The sequence below is a fragment of the Sesamum indicum genome, linkage group LG8 (assembly GCF_026168435.1).
Source record: "Sesamum indicum cultivar Baizhima isolate 11 linkage group LG8, ASM2616843v1, whole genome shotgun sequence".
Taxonomy (NCBI): domain Eukaryota; kingdom Viridiplantae; phylum Streptophyta; class Magnoliopsida; order Lamiales; family Pedaliaceae; genus Sesamum; species Sesamum indicum.
In genome coordinates, this window is record NC_142664.1 from 22,740,643 (window position 1) to 22,758,607 (window position 17,965).

At 31.5% G+C, this 17,965-nt stretch overlaps 1 protein-coding gene across 1 annotated transcript; it reads right to left on the minus strand.

Moving 5' to 3' along the window:
* Nucleotides 1-5,849: 5,849 nt before the first annotated feature.
* On the minus strand, nucleotides 5,850-9,601 carry LOC105168466 (GRAM domain family protein). Its single transcript, XM_011088559.3, has 3 exons — nucleotides 8,980-9,601; nucleotides 6,793-7,067; nucleotides 5,850-6,305 (listed from the first exon to the last, which is right to left on the minus strand). Exons 1-3 carry the CDS (start codon nucleotides 9,290-9,292, stop codon nucleotides 6,096-6,098), a joined length of 798 nt encoding a protein of 265 aa, XP_011086861.1. The 5' UTR covers nucleotides 9,293-9,601; the 3' UTR covers nucleotides 5,850-6,095.
* Nucleotides 9,602-17,965: the final 8,364 nt, after the last annotated feature.

The window sequence follows — 17,965 nt, forward strand, 5'->3', positions numbered from 1 at the left end:
AAATATTATTTACATAATGAGTAATTGATCAAAAGAAATGGTTATTTGCAAGTAAAATTATTACTGTTTATTGATTGTTACGGTTAGTTAATGCTGTTCTATGTCTTTAATTGTTACAACATATGTAATATGTACATTTTGAAATGCTGTGTCGGGATTCGATCTCAACAACTTAATTCTTTAAGTGAGATTATAAATATGATAAATATTTTATCGACCCCATAATTTAGTTTTAATTACACAAATATTGTTTATATTGTGCAAAATTATAAATAAATCTCTTTTTTACGAGCAAAATGTTATAATTTGTAGACCCTTTAAGTAAATTATAATGATAATCCCTCAAAGGTGTAATATTTATAATTTCGCAAATAACAGAAAATATTTGTGTAGTTGGACCTTTTAACTTGAGAAGATATTGATGTAATTTATGGTTATATATAAAATGTTGAGTTTGTGAACATGCAGAAAAGCCCGTTTCCTGCTTAAAAGATATGAGAATGAGGACAAGAAATAAACAGAAAGAGAGATGAGATATATGCAAAGAGGGGAAAAAACAATGGTCCAGTGGGGGGTGGGGTTGAGAAAGAAATATGAGAGATGAATATAGCTGAAGAAAACAAAGGAACCTTTTGCTTCAAATTGCATGGCAGGAAAAAAGGAATCTTGGGCAGAAAGGCCTACAAAAAACTGTGCAGACAGCAGAGAGAGATAAGAGAGAGCCAAACAGGGAACATGAGATGGACCTTTCTCTATCCCCATTGGTACACACATTGTCTCACTCCATCACCATATCTCTCTCTCTCTCAATCAGTTTGGTCAAAGAAAATGGTTCTTCATGCAAACATTATATGTTTAGGTTAGCGTAATTAGGCCTTAAAATTGTTGGTCCTTCTATACCAGCTGACGGGTTAGGACATGCCTCCAAAAACATAGAAATTACTCATCAATACAACACTTACATCCAGAGGAAAAATCAAACTCCCACCTCCATCTAACTGGAAGTGGAGCATCGTCAACAATTATTGACGTTATATATAGACACACAGTACACTCACTTGACTCAATACATACATACATACATACATACATACATACAAGGGATAAATGAATAGTGGGTATGCAGGATTGAGAGAGGGCACGGGGGGCCATCTGTTGCGATGTTCGAAGCAATATTTCTGTTGCTATTCCTCCATCTTTTATCCTTTTCATCATATCGTTGGAGTTTCTTTCTGAGGAGGAGGGAATCTCTACCTGCTGTCTTATTGCTTTTTATTCATGCTCTTGTTTCCATCTCACACTTTGCATCTTTTTTCCAACACTTTGCGTTTCTAACCTCGACTACACAGTCTCCACATCTCTGACCTTTTCTCACCTATCTCCTAACCTTTTTTTTTTTTTTTTTCAATGGATCAGATTCAGATTCTTGCGATGATCATCGATCGATCGGCTTTAACTGACCCATGTATGAGTAGAAACTTGGCCTCTATTGCTGGCTAAGGCACGTACCCTACTCATGGTTTGATGAAGAAAAGGGTGACAAAGTGATATAATATATATATATATAAAGGTATTTATATATATATAAAGTGATATATACTCGTAATATTAAATTACTATAACAGTATAAAGATAATTTTTATACTTAATACACTTAATATATACACTTTATGGCATTTTAATATTTCCAACTCCATTATAAATACTCAAAATATTATTTTTTTAATGCAATTCACTATTCATTTAACATGACAACTCATACACTCTTATCCACAAAAAAATCTCTCTCTATAAAACAACGCTTTGCAAGTATTATATATGTCGAGATAATTTTTTCTTTTCATGGCTCTACTCAAATCACAACCACAACCACATTATTGATGTCGATTATAAACAAAAATTGCCCCAGCGTTAAAGATGCAAACCAAGTCTCGAGTTTGCAACATTCAAGTGGTGGATGTAGCCCACGAAGCACATGAGAATGGAATCGAACCCCCCCCCCCCCCAATGAAAAAGGTCCACCACCTCGTGAAAGAGTCCTACCTCATGGGCAAGCCCTACCCCCACCTCAAGAGGAACCACCCGGTATGACGTCTCCTTAAGAAGCAATGATACAACTCATGCAAGAAGCCCTACTTGCTTTAGTTAACAATGCCATCACAGACGGGAGACGTCCTCTGACCCTACTTGGTTGTATCACAAAATGTTGTTAGTTCAGTTTTGACACCACAGAAGATAAGTAATATCGGTCAATGACTATGTTAGCAAAATATTACAAGGGTGGAATTTAGATACTCCCAAATTGAAAAATTAGTGCTATCATTCGTGCTTGTGGCGAGAAAATTGAAGTCTTACTTCTAATTGTGCTAGGTGGTGGTTTTGTCAAATCACCTATAATAAGTTCTATCCGGTCCAGATTTCTTAGGAAGGCTGGTGAAAGTGCGGTGCAGTTACGTGAATTTGATATCAAATATTGCTCGACCAACTATTAAAACATAAGTGCTAGCTGATTTTTTTTCGTCGCGATGGCCTTCAATGAGTGAACATCTCCACGCCCACCTAGAGCTTGTATGTTTACGGATAATAAGTTTTATTTCAAGTTTCTTTTATGTTTGTTGAGTGCCGAATGTCCGTGATTAAGAGACTAGTTCTCTTTCAATTTAGTATTTAAATATGCTTATTTTCATACTTGTGTTCTTGCTAAGTCCTAGGTCATCCCGATTCTTTCACGTTTACATTAGTGGGTAGTGGAGCTGGAATAGTCTTCGAAAGCCCCATGGAGATAAATTAGCATATGCCATGAAGATAGAGTTCCCCACGTCAAACAATAAGGCAAAGTACAAAGCTTTCTTAGCTGAAGGAAAACTAGCCTTGGTGACGGGGGCGAGAATATATAGTGATTCGCAGCTGGTTGTTAATCAAGCCGAAGGGTCATACAAAGCACCAGGGGAAATAATAAGTATCAACTCTAGCAAAAAAATTACTTGAGAAATTCAAGGAATTATCTTTCATAAAAGTATCACGAATAGAAAATGCCACTAGGGACCAAGGTGACAATTCAAAATAGAAGGACCACTTTTCCTCTCCTCGAATAAAGCCGCAACAGAGGAGCAAAAGAAAGTTATGTGCACGTACACAACGCCTTCGAGTTGAAAGCATTGTCAAATTCCTAACAAATGGGATATCACCTGAAAATCAGAATGAAGCAAGGGCGTCGAGAGTCAAAGCAGCTCATTTTGTGATGATTGATAGAGAGTTCTATAACCGCGGTTTCTCACAACTCTATCTTAAATGCCTAACCCGGCAAGGAGGAAACTACGTCCTAAAGGGAAATTTGTAGAAATCACCTCAGAACACATTTTGTGATCTCTTATCTGAAGGAGAAAACCCAGAGCGTACCCCTGGGGCCAGGACTCAAGAACATCAACGGAAGAAGTGAAACGGTCACCCCGAGTCGAATAATGGTCATGCGTGAGCCGCACTCGCCCTTTGCCCACTATGGAGCTAATTCCTATTCACAACGTTTCTGCTCGTTCACGGCTCCTTCACCACTGACATCATCCAGATGTCAATCTTCTTACTTGAAATAAGAGATGAATAAGTAAGAAATCCATACATACGCGAGGAAGCTAAGCTAACATCTAAAAAGTTTAAGTAATGTCGAAAACAATATAAATTCAATACTAAATGAAAACTATCGCGAAATGTCAATCGAACTATTAAATAATCCTACTGACACAAAAGCCTCATAAAGGCTACCCAACTTTCTATAGTGGGGAACCAAAATGGGCAAACTACTTCACTCTAAAGCTAAATCCTAGCCATCATCCCTAACATAGAAAAAATTCTACTTCCATGAGCCCCGAGAAAAAGTGAACCCTTCTAGAAATTTATACCCACATGAGGATAAAAGTAAAATACCTCCCATCGTAAGTGGAAGAATACAACTCAGCCACTTGTCGTGCATTCCATAATGCATGAAAACCATTTAGTGTCACGGGAAGCCCCATGATCACGAGTAAGTGCACTGTTGCATATTCCGACATCACCACACGACATTAGGGAACAACCCATCCCTTATTACGCTCGTCATCGTAAGCATTCAATGCCATGACCATGCGTAGCAGCTCTAACTCCTCAGAAACATATACCTCCTTACCTCACTCTCGACAGGATCTATTCACCGTCACTCTCGGGCTCATCATCCTCATTTTGGGATACAACCTCTTCCACAAGTTCATCACCTGACTGAGGCTCTTTAGCTGAATGACCCAAACAAAAACAATCATCTAAAGCAGAAGGATTGTTAGGCAAACCCATAATCACCACGATATGATCAGGTGAATAAATTAGCTTAAGGTTAAATTACATTGGCATTCCCTATAGTAGGCAAAAATGCACACACTTCTTATATTTTGTTGAATTACAGCTACACCCACTGAAGTGTGTTAGTGTAATGTTTTTCTTTTCGCAAAAACACGATGACATCCTTTTAAGGGGTGTTAGTGTAATACTATTTGGAAGGTGTTTGTGTAATGGGGTATATTTGTAATTATAACTATAAGCTTAGAGACAAATTTGTAATCTTACAAAATATATGGGGGTCTTTGTGCATTTTGACCTAATCTCACAGATGTAAATGTAATTTATCATTATTTTAAATGTCCATGTGTACATTGTAAGTGCGTTTTTGTACCCATTTGTGCATGTAAACTCGTGATTCACTACTAGGGTTTGGTTGGTATATTTGAAAATAAAATGGATGTTCTGTTGCATTGGGCATGTTCTTGTGGTGCTGGGCAGATGTTGTTGGCATTCATGGTTCTTATACTAGATTTTCTTATTAGTTTGTTTGCTCGTTGACGGTATATTATATAACTTAATTATGGATGTATGACTTATTTTTCTTATTGAGCAGCTTTTTTGGGCACTTTATATTAATCTGGAATACTTGTTGCAAATGTGTTATGATGCGTTATTTATTGGAAAAAATGTAAGCAACTCCTTGTGATATTGTAAATAAGAAAATTATCCCTTTATGAAAAAGAAATAGTAATTTACTTTACAATATTTTCTAAAATACAGCAATTTACCTCCATATATTTTTTAGTATGAAGCAATTTACCTCCTTAACAGGGAGGCAAATTATTTCATTTTAAAAAGTACAGAAGAAATAAATTGTTATCTTACTTTTATAAGGGGATACTTTACTCATTTGTAAAATCACGTTAGGGTAAATTGCTATTCAAAAAATGTGGTTGGATTGTTTACTTAATGTATTTTCATTGTATGTGTCACGTAAATTTGTAATCGTAGAATTGATAATGGGTTGGTAACAAGTTAAGTTTCATTTGTTTATGGGAAAAATGCTGCCGAATTTTTTTCTCACATTGTATAAATATTTTGGTTTTCTAGTGTAAAAAAAAAAAAAAAAAAAAAAAACATAAAAATCCAATCCATTTAAAACCAAATTTATCTGAACCTATTTCCAACTCAAACCCGACATAACCCACCTATTTGCCACCCCTACTTGTATATCGAGACAAAGATTCAATATGTTATTACATGGAGTTCAGAGGCAAATTTGGGCCGGACTATTTGCTCATATAAATCAATTGGTTGAGTTAAAGTTCAGAATGTCATTTTGGAGTCTTCTGGGAGTGAGTTGCCCTATTCATGAGTTTGAACTTCACACGTCCGAGTTCTTAACAATCATGCTTGTTCTATTTGAATTCTACTAAATTAAACATAATTACTATAGATTTAGTGGTTTTTTTAATGCAATATACCCCTGGTAAAAGTTTCAAATGTTTGAATTCCTTCAGTATAGTAAAATTGGACCAGAAAAATAGATAAAGGATACAATATAGACAATAGAATTTACATGACATATTTTAGAACAGAGTATCACATAATAGTACCAAATCATATTGAAACTGCTACTTAGCCGCACAACAATACACAGAAGCCATATACCCTTTATCTACAACAGATGATGGTAACCCCAAGCACAAATGAACTCTTTTACATGCATCATACAAACGAACATGTATAATGACTGCCTAGCGAATGGACAAATCATATGCAGTCACTTCTTAGCTAACGACGGGCTGTGCCACATTCCCAGTCGCTCTGAAATCCGAAACGCTATCCAAGAGATGATGCGAAGCTTTCTCAAAATTCACAAAGCCCATGAACCAGAATTCGTGACCGTCTATGGTCACAATATGGATATACTTCTCAGGTGGATTTTCTCTCATGATCACAGGATTCACATTCCCTATGTTCCCCAAAGGTATGGTCACCTGTTCAACCCACGTCGAGTCTGAACATATAAGTTCCTTAATTTTTGCGGGATAAAAATATCTAAACTTGATAATCTATAGATGTTTTGCTAGAGATATTGCAAAAACTAAGTAAAACTCAAAAAAGTTATCCTTTTTTCATGATATTATGCACAGATCAGGCATATCATGATGAATTTCTTCAGTATCGATCATTTCTTCCACAAAGGCATCTAACAATTCGTGCTTTCATAATCTTTTGCTTCCGCATAAATGACCCACCAAACTATTGGGTCACCATTCGTATCGATACATTGTTTACTTGTAAGACTCACGCAAACAGCAAAACAGTAGCCGTTCACTTCAGTCGTTGCATCATATATCCTAAAATTCTAGATCAATTTATTCATATACTTGTTATTCACAGTAAAGCTGCAGCAAGCGATTTTAATGATACCAAGAAGCCAATAGCTCTAAATTATCGTTGGATGGAAATTTAATGTGCTACCTTGTAGTAACTCCATGCCTCCTGGCCAGACGGAGCTCTGAAAGATAGGGGGCGATCGCTGCAGAAAGCCACGCGCGCAGTCGAGAGATAGAGGGTTCCAGCAACAGGACCAGTTGTTGTGGAAAGGTAACAGGCAAAAGTCTTCTTCAGCTTCTCATTTGGTTCAGTTGGGAAAATCTGCCTAAAAAGGGACTCAAATCCTCCTTCTGTTATTGCCTTTGCTGTCAAATTAACCTTTCCCCATGCCGCTCCAGACACAGATGGTCCAGTTTTTACTGCAAAGGGTGGTTCACACCGTAATTAGTCATGACCAGATGATCTTGCTCATGTTTCCCTAGTTCTAGAAAATAAATAAAGGAGAATGCAACATATACGACAAAATACACAAATTTCAGTAATATTATGTCGTGTTCGGATCAACGGATTTAAAGATAAGGATTCCAAATCGATGACAATAAATTCATTATACGAGGAAATTGCATTTTTTGTCAGGTATCTTAGCGTTAGTACACTTTTTGTTCCATTGGTAACAAGATCCTCAATAATGGTCCCATAAGCTAAAGAATTCTCATTTTTAGTCCTTTAGTTAGATTTCCTTAGTATTTTACCAGCAAAAGCACGTGGCCGTTATCTAGGATACTAACAGAATCTGATGGAAAAACTAGAAGTGAGAACTTTTTGTACTTGTGGGACCATTAACGAAAATCCTGCAACTAATGGGACTAAAGTACGTGGCTAAAAGTGGCCAGAGAGCTAATGGCCATGTGAGCTTGTGCCTTTTCCTATCACAATTCAAATAAATTATGATGGAAGGACTAAAAGTAGGTTTTTTATAGGGGTGGCAAATGGGCGGGGGGTCGGTTTTGGGTCGGGTCCAAAAGGTTGGTACAATATAGATTAGGTTTAATATGAGTTTGAATTAATGGGTTGAAAACGGGTCTTGGATCAATTATACCCATTTTTTTATATTTAATATTTACACAATTTAAAATTCAGATAATGATAATAAGATGACAATATTTTTAAGACAACTTGTAATATAATATAATACAATTAAATTTGTTTTATTCATTGTTTATGGAGTAATCAAGTTATATTAAAGATTCATTTGATAAATATAAAATGAAAAGCTTGTAAAGTATTACAAAATACCGCATTTTTCCAAACAAATCATGAGATAAACAGTTGTGCAATCAATTTCACCATGATTCTTTCTAAAATTGAATTGTGAATTTTTAATCGCAATAATAATAGTACATGTTAGTTCATTATAAATTATTATTAGATATTGATATTTGATATGTTCATTGAAATTTATAATATAATTGTATACTATCAATTTTTAAAAAAAAATATTTAAATGGTCACATATGAATTGAAAGTTTTGACTTGTTATAAAATTTCTTCACTTTCCTTTAATTTGTTTCTCATTAATTTAAAAAATATAAATTATGTATCTATATTAATATTCGACTAGCATGAATGTACATATATATTATTTTTTATCAAAATTTAGATAATAATTCGTTAATTTTTTAATTATAAAAAAATTATCTATTAAATTTTTATTTGAAATTAAATGAATATGTACTATTTATAAAAGCGTTTTAAAAATTTTTAAAGAAAAAAATGTCAAGAAATAATAATTTATTTGATTCTAACATATTATAAGATGTTTCCATATCTTATAAGTTTCAACATCTTATTTTATCCAAACAGTTCAGGAGCGTATTTTAGAATAAGATCCAACATCTTATAAGCTCGTAAAACATCTTATAAAATGTTTTGAAAAAGCTTAGCCAAACCCCTCTAAGTTGGATTTGAAATCACTTTCTCCAAGTCTCTCTTGCATATTCAAATCCATTAGTCCAAATGAATTATTAAATCAGAGTAACTCCAAAATAGTTCTTCTTTTGCTCCTACCCACAGAGTAAATCTTTCTTAAAAAAATTGTCATGTTTATACAAATGAACTCATAAATTTCACCTAATTATGCTCTTGTTATTTCAACTCAAGCTGAACAAGTAATGAATTAAGTACTCCAAGAAACAATTTTCCTATTTGCCTTCATTCTTGAAAATATTCAAAGATTTAGCAGTTTCGTGACTACTTATTAGCTCTACGTAACACCAAATATATGAGGAAATTCAATCAGCTAAACAAAAGGTACAAATATCAAGAACTTACAATTGTGCCAGATATTTCGGGCCATTTCTTCGGCCCGATGACTCCATGAATTGAACGTGTTAACCACATATTCAAATGGGTTGTCTGGGGGCTTCTCCACAGGAGAATACACCAGGTAAGGCTGCTGGTTATGGTAAAATTGGGCCGGGCCTTCAGCCTGCCAAAGCGCCGCCTGCTGATTGTCAGGGTGAACCGTCGGTGCTGCCGGCGAGCCCATTATATGAGTGCCCCATTTCTTCGTTTCTTCTTCCGGACCTCCAGGGGCATCTGAATCTTTAGCTGCTGGTTTGTGATTTTCATTGGGGCTTGCCATGATCAAGAACAAGAAGGGACCCGGATTCAGTTGTGAGAGAATTGAATCCCTCTATCCAGAAAACCGATTTGAGAATGGATGATTGAAGATTGAAGAGTATGGATACGTATTTTAGTAAGAGATGAGAATACTTTGTTCTGGAAGAAGAACCTTAACCGCGTCCCTCAGGTTGGATTGACGACGAATTAAAGTATACCCACTTCTCTATTTGTGATTTTCTAATTCGGGTTTAGTCAAATTGGCTTCATCAGCAAACACCCGAACTTTCCAGATGGATATTGTATTTTCGCCCGACCGCACACAGGTGCCGCAAGCTGGTATTCTAGACTGAGTTCCACCAACCATGTCTTAACGGTTAATAATTGAGATATTATTTATAATTTTAAAATTTATGGGTTTGGATTATACTTGATTTATAGATACTTATTATAATTTATTTTATTAATTTTGATTGTATCATGTATTGATTAAATAATAGTATATTGATTGAATTAATATAATTATGTAATTATTTTGTTTTATTTGAAAACATATCATTAAAAATAAGAACTAAATAACATTCAGTGGAGAAGTCAATAAGGCCCAATTCAGTTGGTGAACTTGAGGTCTCATGACTTTAGAGGTCATGCATTTGAATGCTACTATATGCTTGATGCACAGTTTTACTACATAATAGGTGTCGTCTATTGTAATAGTAGATATTATTTAAATTTAATTTATTTTATTTTGTTGATCAGGGTATAATTATTATAATTATTTTTATAAAATAATGATATTCAATATAAATAATTATAATCGATTTATTTCAATAATAATAATTATCACTTTTTTAATTTTTTAAAAAAAAAACTCAATGGATGGGGTGACCATTATGTAATTACGGTTTAAACACTATACATACATATATATATATATATGAATTGATTTGGCATAGCTTTTTGAATAATTGATGATTATAGGCCTCTAGGGGACAATCCAGCCATTTGGGTTTGAAGATTTTTTTAGAGGTTTTGGACTCAGATCCTAGTATGTAGGCAAACAAAAATAGAAGTAGTTGATGATTATGGAATAATTACTTTTATTTTCAAATTTTTTATAAAAATTAATTTTAAAATAATTGATTCTATAAAATTGCCATAGGCTAAAACTTTTAAACATTAATTTTTACAAAAAAAAAAAAAAGAAATGCAAAATATTGTGTTTGAATAACTCAAAAGCTAAGTATATTTTAGATAATCGTCTCAAAATCATGCTAAAAAGTGATTTTGGATTTACATGACCACTAGAATTATGTTTGTTAATACAAAGTAAGCTTTTGTTTAGGAGTATCGCATTTTTATTAAGTGACCCAGAATCTATTTGTCATTTGTATCATATGTGTTTGCAACATGAAAATATGCTAGTATAGAACCCTTGGGGTATGACTTATGTGTATCTATGCCTACGATGGGGTTACATACGTTAATACAATTGCGAGAACTTGTCCAATAGCAGTGGAAGGTGTCACAATATATGCAGATTTAGTTGGACAAACCTTAACGAATTTGACGTTATTTTGGGAGTTGATTAGTTAACTCGTAATCGTGCTTTGGTGGGTTTTTTGAAAAAAAGGAGGTGTCACAATATATCCAATTATTTGTTTTTATCATTATTGCTTTTAATTTAATTAAAAGAGGGTATGAAGCATATTTAGTGAATGTACGTATACTACGATGGTTAGTTCGGGTGTATCCGGAAAGAATGAGTTGCTCATTTTATCTTGTCTGGACTACATTTGATTATGTATGTAGATAGGGCCGCTTATTTGCTTACTGAGTTACAGGTTCATTCATCTACTAATATTTTTCATATACGGATCTTTACCCACCGAGGGCTAAGTTCAAAACTTTCATTTCAATCAAGTCGGGTCAATATGCAGTTTTCTCTTCAGTCAGTAGTAAAAATGAAAATCACATTCTTGGGGTGTATAAAGTAATAAAATGTGGGTGACGTGCAAACTAATTATAAAAACTTTATTTTATAGTGTTTTATATGTGCATATATATATATGGTCTTGTCAATGAGGTGACAATTGTACTTGTGGTGATAATGAGAATACGTGTGTGTGTGTGTGTATATATTGAACAGGAACTAGATTACGTGCATAGTGACATGTATAAATAGGGTTTATTTCGAGTGTGATATTTAGGGGATATGTAGTCATAGTGTAGTTAGGGGATGCTACAGAGAAGGTGTCAAAGTGATATTTATGGGGATGAATAATATAACTCCGTATATTTTTTTATTATTTATATTACTTTTTAATTTAAATTTAAATTATTTTATCAATTTTTTTATTGAATCTGTTTATAAAATTACACCTCTTAAATAATTAAAATATTAAATTATTTAATTAATATATTAATAAAAATTAGTTACTAGTTCATAAATTCAAATTAAAAAATTATCAAACATGTATAAATTCAAATTAGTTACTAGAATGTATTTATGTATTTATACATACATATTTTTATGATGAACAATGGCGGAGGAAGGAAATAGACTGGACACAAGTGGGGCGAGGTCATAGGCTGCAATGGGGCGGTGGGAACAAGGGCACAGGTAGTAATTGAGGGTAGGCATGGCGATAGGATCGGAAAGAATGAGGTTAATTTTGAAATTTAACTACAATTTATTTTATGTCTAAACTTTGGGCCTGTAAGTTTTTGAACATGGGCTTGTTCTTGTATTTTATGTGCTTATAAATTTTATTTGAGATAATCATAGTGTTTTTCTTAAAAGTTTGGTTTAAAATTATCAAGTTTGAACATTTAATCCGCCTCCCCTACTTCTAACAAATGTAAAAAAAAAAAAAAAATCTTGTCGTTTAATATATATATATATATAATTAATGATAATTTTAATAGTCAATAAAGTTTTTCAATTTTATTTTGTGATTATATTTGAATTTTATTTTATTTTTTATATATTGATCCCACCAATTATTTTAATTTTCTTCAATAACACGATAATATGAGTCCAAAGTACGAAAATCCAATATGCAAATATAACAGTTTGAAAACTTTTAATTAATTAAAGTGGATTAGTTGCACAAATAAATTAAACTAAAAGATATAATTTAGTAAGAAATCTAAGGATTAAATCTTTGAATTAAAGATTTAAGCATTCAACGCTTCTCTACCCAAATTTTTAACATGTGCATTTTTTTTAAATAGCATTGGACGAGACCAATTAGGTGAATTTGAATCTAATTGAGTGGGAAATGGAGCCTCTTGAACCCACGATTTTAGAGGTCATGGATTCGAATATCGCCAAGTTTATGGGATTTGTCTACTATAATAGTAGGTATTGTTAAGCAAAATATGATTATTATAATAGTATTTATTAAATATTAATATCGACATGAATAATTATAATTATAATCTATTTATTTCAATTAATAATAGTTGATCGCTTTTACTTCTAGAAAACGGAATCACAATTCGTTCTAATTATATTTGGAATAGGTCCAATTTAACCCGAACGTGGAATAGGCCCAATTTTACCACTTCCACCTTGTTTGGTTGAGGTACCGAACATATTTTTTGAACTTATATTAATGATAATTATATCGTTCTCTGAATAATAATAATAATAAATAATTATGTCGGCCTTTTATAAAATTTAATATCATTACGTCACCAAACTTTATCTTATCCTTTTAAGAGATAAGTTGATTTCATGTGGATGGATCTCAATATCTGTGTTCTTGACCCGCACAAATTCGTGTTCTATACTCTAAAAAGTAGAAATGAAAAGATGGTGACCCAAAATTTCCACAGGAAACAGAGTAGTGAGCTAAACTATTGAATCACGTGTAAATTTGAAAATTCCCAAATATAAAAGTCTTCGGCAGGCAGTGGCAGACAGCGTACTCAATACTCTCTGTCTCATCTCTACCCGCTCTTCTGAAAACGAGCAGTTTTTTGTATTAGGGTATTTAATCTTAATATATTTAAAATATTTTACAAAGTTATAAGATATTAAATTTTATTTTTTAAAAAATAAATATCATAGTTAATCAATTAAGTTCGCATTTATAATCACTTTAATTATTACAGCTTATTTTTTTATGTTAGCATCCTCAATTTTTTTTTTTTTTTATCTCAAATTGATCCCTTCAACCTTTTTTTGGCAAACATATGACCCAAAAATAGTCATGTGACTGGTATATGGCTTAATGTGTAGGGGTAGCTTTTTCGTTGTGCAATTTTAAAAAAAAAAAAATAGACAAAATTTGGTTATATTACTCGGACATACTTTTTAGATGAATACATCTTGCATTCATACTAGAAGTTACTCACCAGGCCATGTTGTTCGTGTTTTTATACGTACAATTATAATGCACGATCAGACCAGATCATGTCCAAACCGTGTTTCACTTTCAAAGTTGTGTTTTCATACCAGAATCATAACTTTATGAAAATTCTTCTCCAATCATAATTTTACATACTATTGAGCTACTTAAGGGGAAAACTCAGATATCGGCAGGGGGCGGGGGGATGTTTAAGCTGAAATAGATTCATTTCATTACATCACACGTATTAGTTGCTAGAATAGCTAGTCACATAGTAGTCCATGTGTATTTTCAGCACTTTTATTACATCTTCCACACCACAAACATAACTGCACAAGCTAACATTAAAAAAGAAAAGTTCCACACCTTTATGTACATCATTCTCCAAACTTCTCACTTTTCTCAGTAGGTCAAGACTTTTCCACCCAAAAAGTTACTATTCATAGTTTTACAAACTTGAGGATTAAAGTAAAAAAAATTTAAATTAATCATTTTATCCTCTAAAAAGTCAAAATTTAACAACATTTTTGTCGAGAAATAGTCAGAGAACCAATTTAAGACAAAAACTGAAGTTTAGAAATGCTAACGTCAAGAAATGAACTTAAGAGATTAAAGTGATTCTAAACACAATCTTTTGGGATCAATTTAAAAAAATTATTTTCAAAAAAATTAACTCCTAAAGCGTTTGAATAAAATAAGATGTTTTCATATGTTATAAAATGTTATGGTGGTTGGCATAGTAAACTCTTTATTTCGATAAAGTGTTCAAATAAGACATGCTAGTATTAAGATAAAGTAAGTAGCTATTTCTTGATATATTTAGCATCTAAACTTTATAAAATACTTTTATAAATATTACACATTAGTTTAACTATAAATAAAATTTTAATTGGATAATATTTTTTACAAAAATGAAAAAAAAAAAAAAGAGGGATTATTACCTAAACTTTTGCATCAAAGTAATATATATGTTTATTCATGCAACTCGAATATTAACAGAAAAGGTGTATTTTTGGTTCTCGAAATATAGTCACTAATGCGACTTTGGTCCTCAAATATAGTCACTAATGGGATTTTGATCCTCAAACAATTTAAGGTTGTAGTTTTGGTCCTCAAACTTTAACTTTTTGACACTTTTGGTCCTTTAGTTAAGTTTTCCGTTAAACCTAAGGGAAATTTCATTTAAAGTGGAAAAAATTGCTATTTTTTTTTTCCATTTTGTAGTCTTTTTCAAGTTGTAATCCACTGCATTCATTTTTTCTGTTTTTCTTCAAACTTTTAAAAGATAATAAATCAGAAAAAATAAATTTAAGCAACAAATTTACTAATAATCTTGACAAAAAATTATCAATAAATTTTAGAAAAATTGTCAATAAACACTTTTATGGACTAATATGCTCTATAAAGTAAAACCAACAAGAGTAAAGTAATAATTTCCACTCCACTGTCTGGGAGCTACACAAGTATATTTTATTTGACATGGGTATTTATAATTTTTCAAAAAATAAAATGTATTTATAATTATGCCGAATCTTAAAAAATATAGGTATAGTTTACTCTTCATTAAAAAAATAAAAATAAAGAACTGGAATATAGACAAGAAAAATGAGGATATTTTGGTTTTATGAAATATTAATTTATAAAGCTTTATAAAATATTTTTAAAAAAATGGGTGAAAAAATTTTTTTCAAAAAAAAATTACAATTTTATAAGTTTTTTTAAAAAAATTGCAAACAATTTATTAGTGTTTATAAATTTCTTAAATATCAGCCAAACATCCCATATATCTTAGTGCATGAAGGTAGTAATTGCGTGTTATTTTGAACTTGGAAATTAGAACAGCCATAGAGGGAGGAACAAGTTGACCCGTTCAACTCTACAAATTAGACATCAACTTTTTTGGACCAAAATCTTTAAGACAAACAACAGGTTTACATGAATTATTCATAAAACCAATAATTGACTTTAACTATCATTATTTTATATATATATTTTTTCTGATGTGGGACTACCTCAAAGTCTTGAAATTTATATAAAGCTTCCTGATTTTTCTATCAGTGACAAAAAAATATAAGAATTCGCTCCTTTTATATTTAGGTTGCGTTGGCTCAATCCTGACCATACTTAAGCTCGGGTATATACCGATTGATGATGACAATTTGATTTTTTTAGATCAAACGGTTGACGTAAAATTGTACAACTCATAATATCGAAAAACATTACCACTCTATGTCACGATAATACGGATTAATTGCATTTTAGCCTCATCTAAAAATATACAAAAAAATTCTCAAGATAAAAAAGAGACGCAACCTATGAAACTTTTAAAAAAGAAATTCATTATTTCCAACATGGGAGGTCGCATCGGCCCTTCTTTTTGAAAAATTCCGACAATCATGTTATTTTTTTCTTTTTTCCCTCTTTTTATTTAAGAAACTATTTAATTTACCCAATAATATTTTTAAAGATGGGTCTATTTCATTTAATCGGATAAAGACTAACGAAATACCGTACACGCCTATATGTATGAATTGATTGTTCACCCCATTTCAACTACTCCTTTTTGCTTTGTTTTCAAAGCTCATAACTATATTTATTGCCTTGGACTTATGGACATGTTACTAATAAATGCTATGTATTTCTTTTTGGGTGATGATGTATAGTTAGTATGCAATGATATGCTATTAAGTACGTTTTGCACCCCCTAAATATGTTATCCTCATTAATTATCCCTCTAAATTAAATAACCTTTCATTTATTCCTATTTTTGGATAATTCTTTAAATTAAATAAAAATTAACAAAAATACTCGTGACGATTAATAATTTGATGTATTCACATTAATACCCTCTATTATTAAAGATATCAATCAATTTGAAAAGTTTATTCAACTACAATGTTTATAAATTAATACTAGATTTGTATAAATTAATTAAGCACAAAATAATTATTTTAAATTTGAGTGTATAAATAATCGTATTGATAATTAACAAAAGTTTATAAATTCACTAATTTTAAATTAACGAATAAAAATGCATTTTTGCATATTAAAATTTTACCACAAGTATTTTAGGGTATAGGCTCTACCCAAATCCCAAAAAATTATTACGATAGATATGTGTTCAAGTTTGGATTTAATGTAAAAAATATTAAGTATGGATATGGGTCATAGCTATCAAAATGAGTTTGGATTTGGATCTAGGTATTGCACACTAATTGATAGGTCTAACGTGCTCGACACAAGGTTAGGTCAAGAAGTGAAATAGAATTACTATATAGAAAGACAATAAAAAAAAAAAAAAAATGAAGACACCATTAACTTCCAAATTACCTCACTTGATATTTGGGTGCCAAAATAATAGACTCGACGACCACATATAATATTTTTGTTATTAAAATTATATCTCGTGTGATGCACAAATACAACTTTATAAATTTATTTTAATTTAAAAGTACTAATATTAATTTTATCGATATACGACTAATCCAATATTAGTTTATTAATATCATAAATGAATAAAAGGTGAAGTCAAATTAATTGATATATTCAACTATAGAGAGCATTAAAATAAATATATCATATTATTAATAGTTAAGGGTATTTTTTTTCTATTTTTGTTTAATTTAAAGAATTATTACAAAATGGAGGAGTAATTGAAAGTTTCTTTAGTTTAGGTGATAATTGACGAGGATGGTATATTTTAGGGTGCAAAATGCATTTAATTCTATTTTAAATTTAATCACAAAACATCTTAATTCGAAAAACATTTCATTCTATCACGTTTTTTATAAGAAAATATATCTCAGAATATGTTAACCCAAACACATTTCATTTCTCACGCAAAAACAATGCAAAAATAAAAAAAAATCACATAAAAATATTGGAAATTAATAATTAAGAATGAATCAGCTAATTAATGAGAATAAAGTGAAAAGAGTAATTTATTTTTATTTTTAACTGTTTAAATGAAGCTAGTTTGAGTCAAGAGTTATAATCAGTTTTCTATATATAGCACCCCTTACAGCAATGTACTTAATTACCACTAATTATTATTTTTTTTCTTAATTGTTATCATTTTTATAAGAAAGTTTTATTTTACCAGTAAAATAAATTCTACTTTTATCAATATATATATAAATATTATAAGAGATAATGGACACACCAAAAGTCTATTTACTTCAACGGATGTACTCATGTATACAACCTAAAAGGGAGAGAATAAATATCCAGCTACACAAATTTTTAAATACAAACCCGACAAAAGACCAATATACTTACTATGCACATAGCTAGAACTCCCAAATAAGAATAATTGCACAGCTCAAAACTCAAAGTGG

What these genes read in the sequence shown, in the direction of transcription:
- LOC105168466 (XM_011088559.3), bottom strand. Translation starts at nt 9,292, where the DNA reads ATGGCAAGCCCCAATGAAAATCACAAACCAGCAGCTAAAGATTCAGAT. An exon ending in CCGAAATATCTGGCACAATT is followed by an intron (nt 7,068 to 8,979) that starts GTAAGTTCTTGA and finishes CACCCTTTGCAG; the next exon opens with TAAAAACTGGACCATCTGTG. An exon ending in AGGCATGGAGTTACTACAAG is followed by an intron (nt 6,306 to 6,792) that starts GTAGCACATTAA and finishes TGGGTTGAACAG; the next exon opens with GTGACCATACCTTTGGGGAA.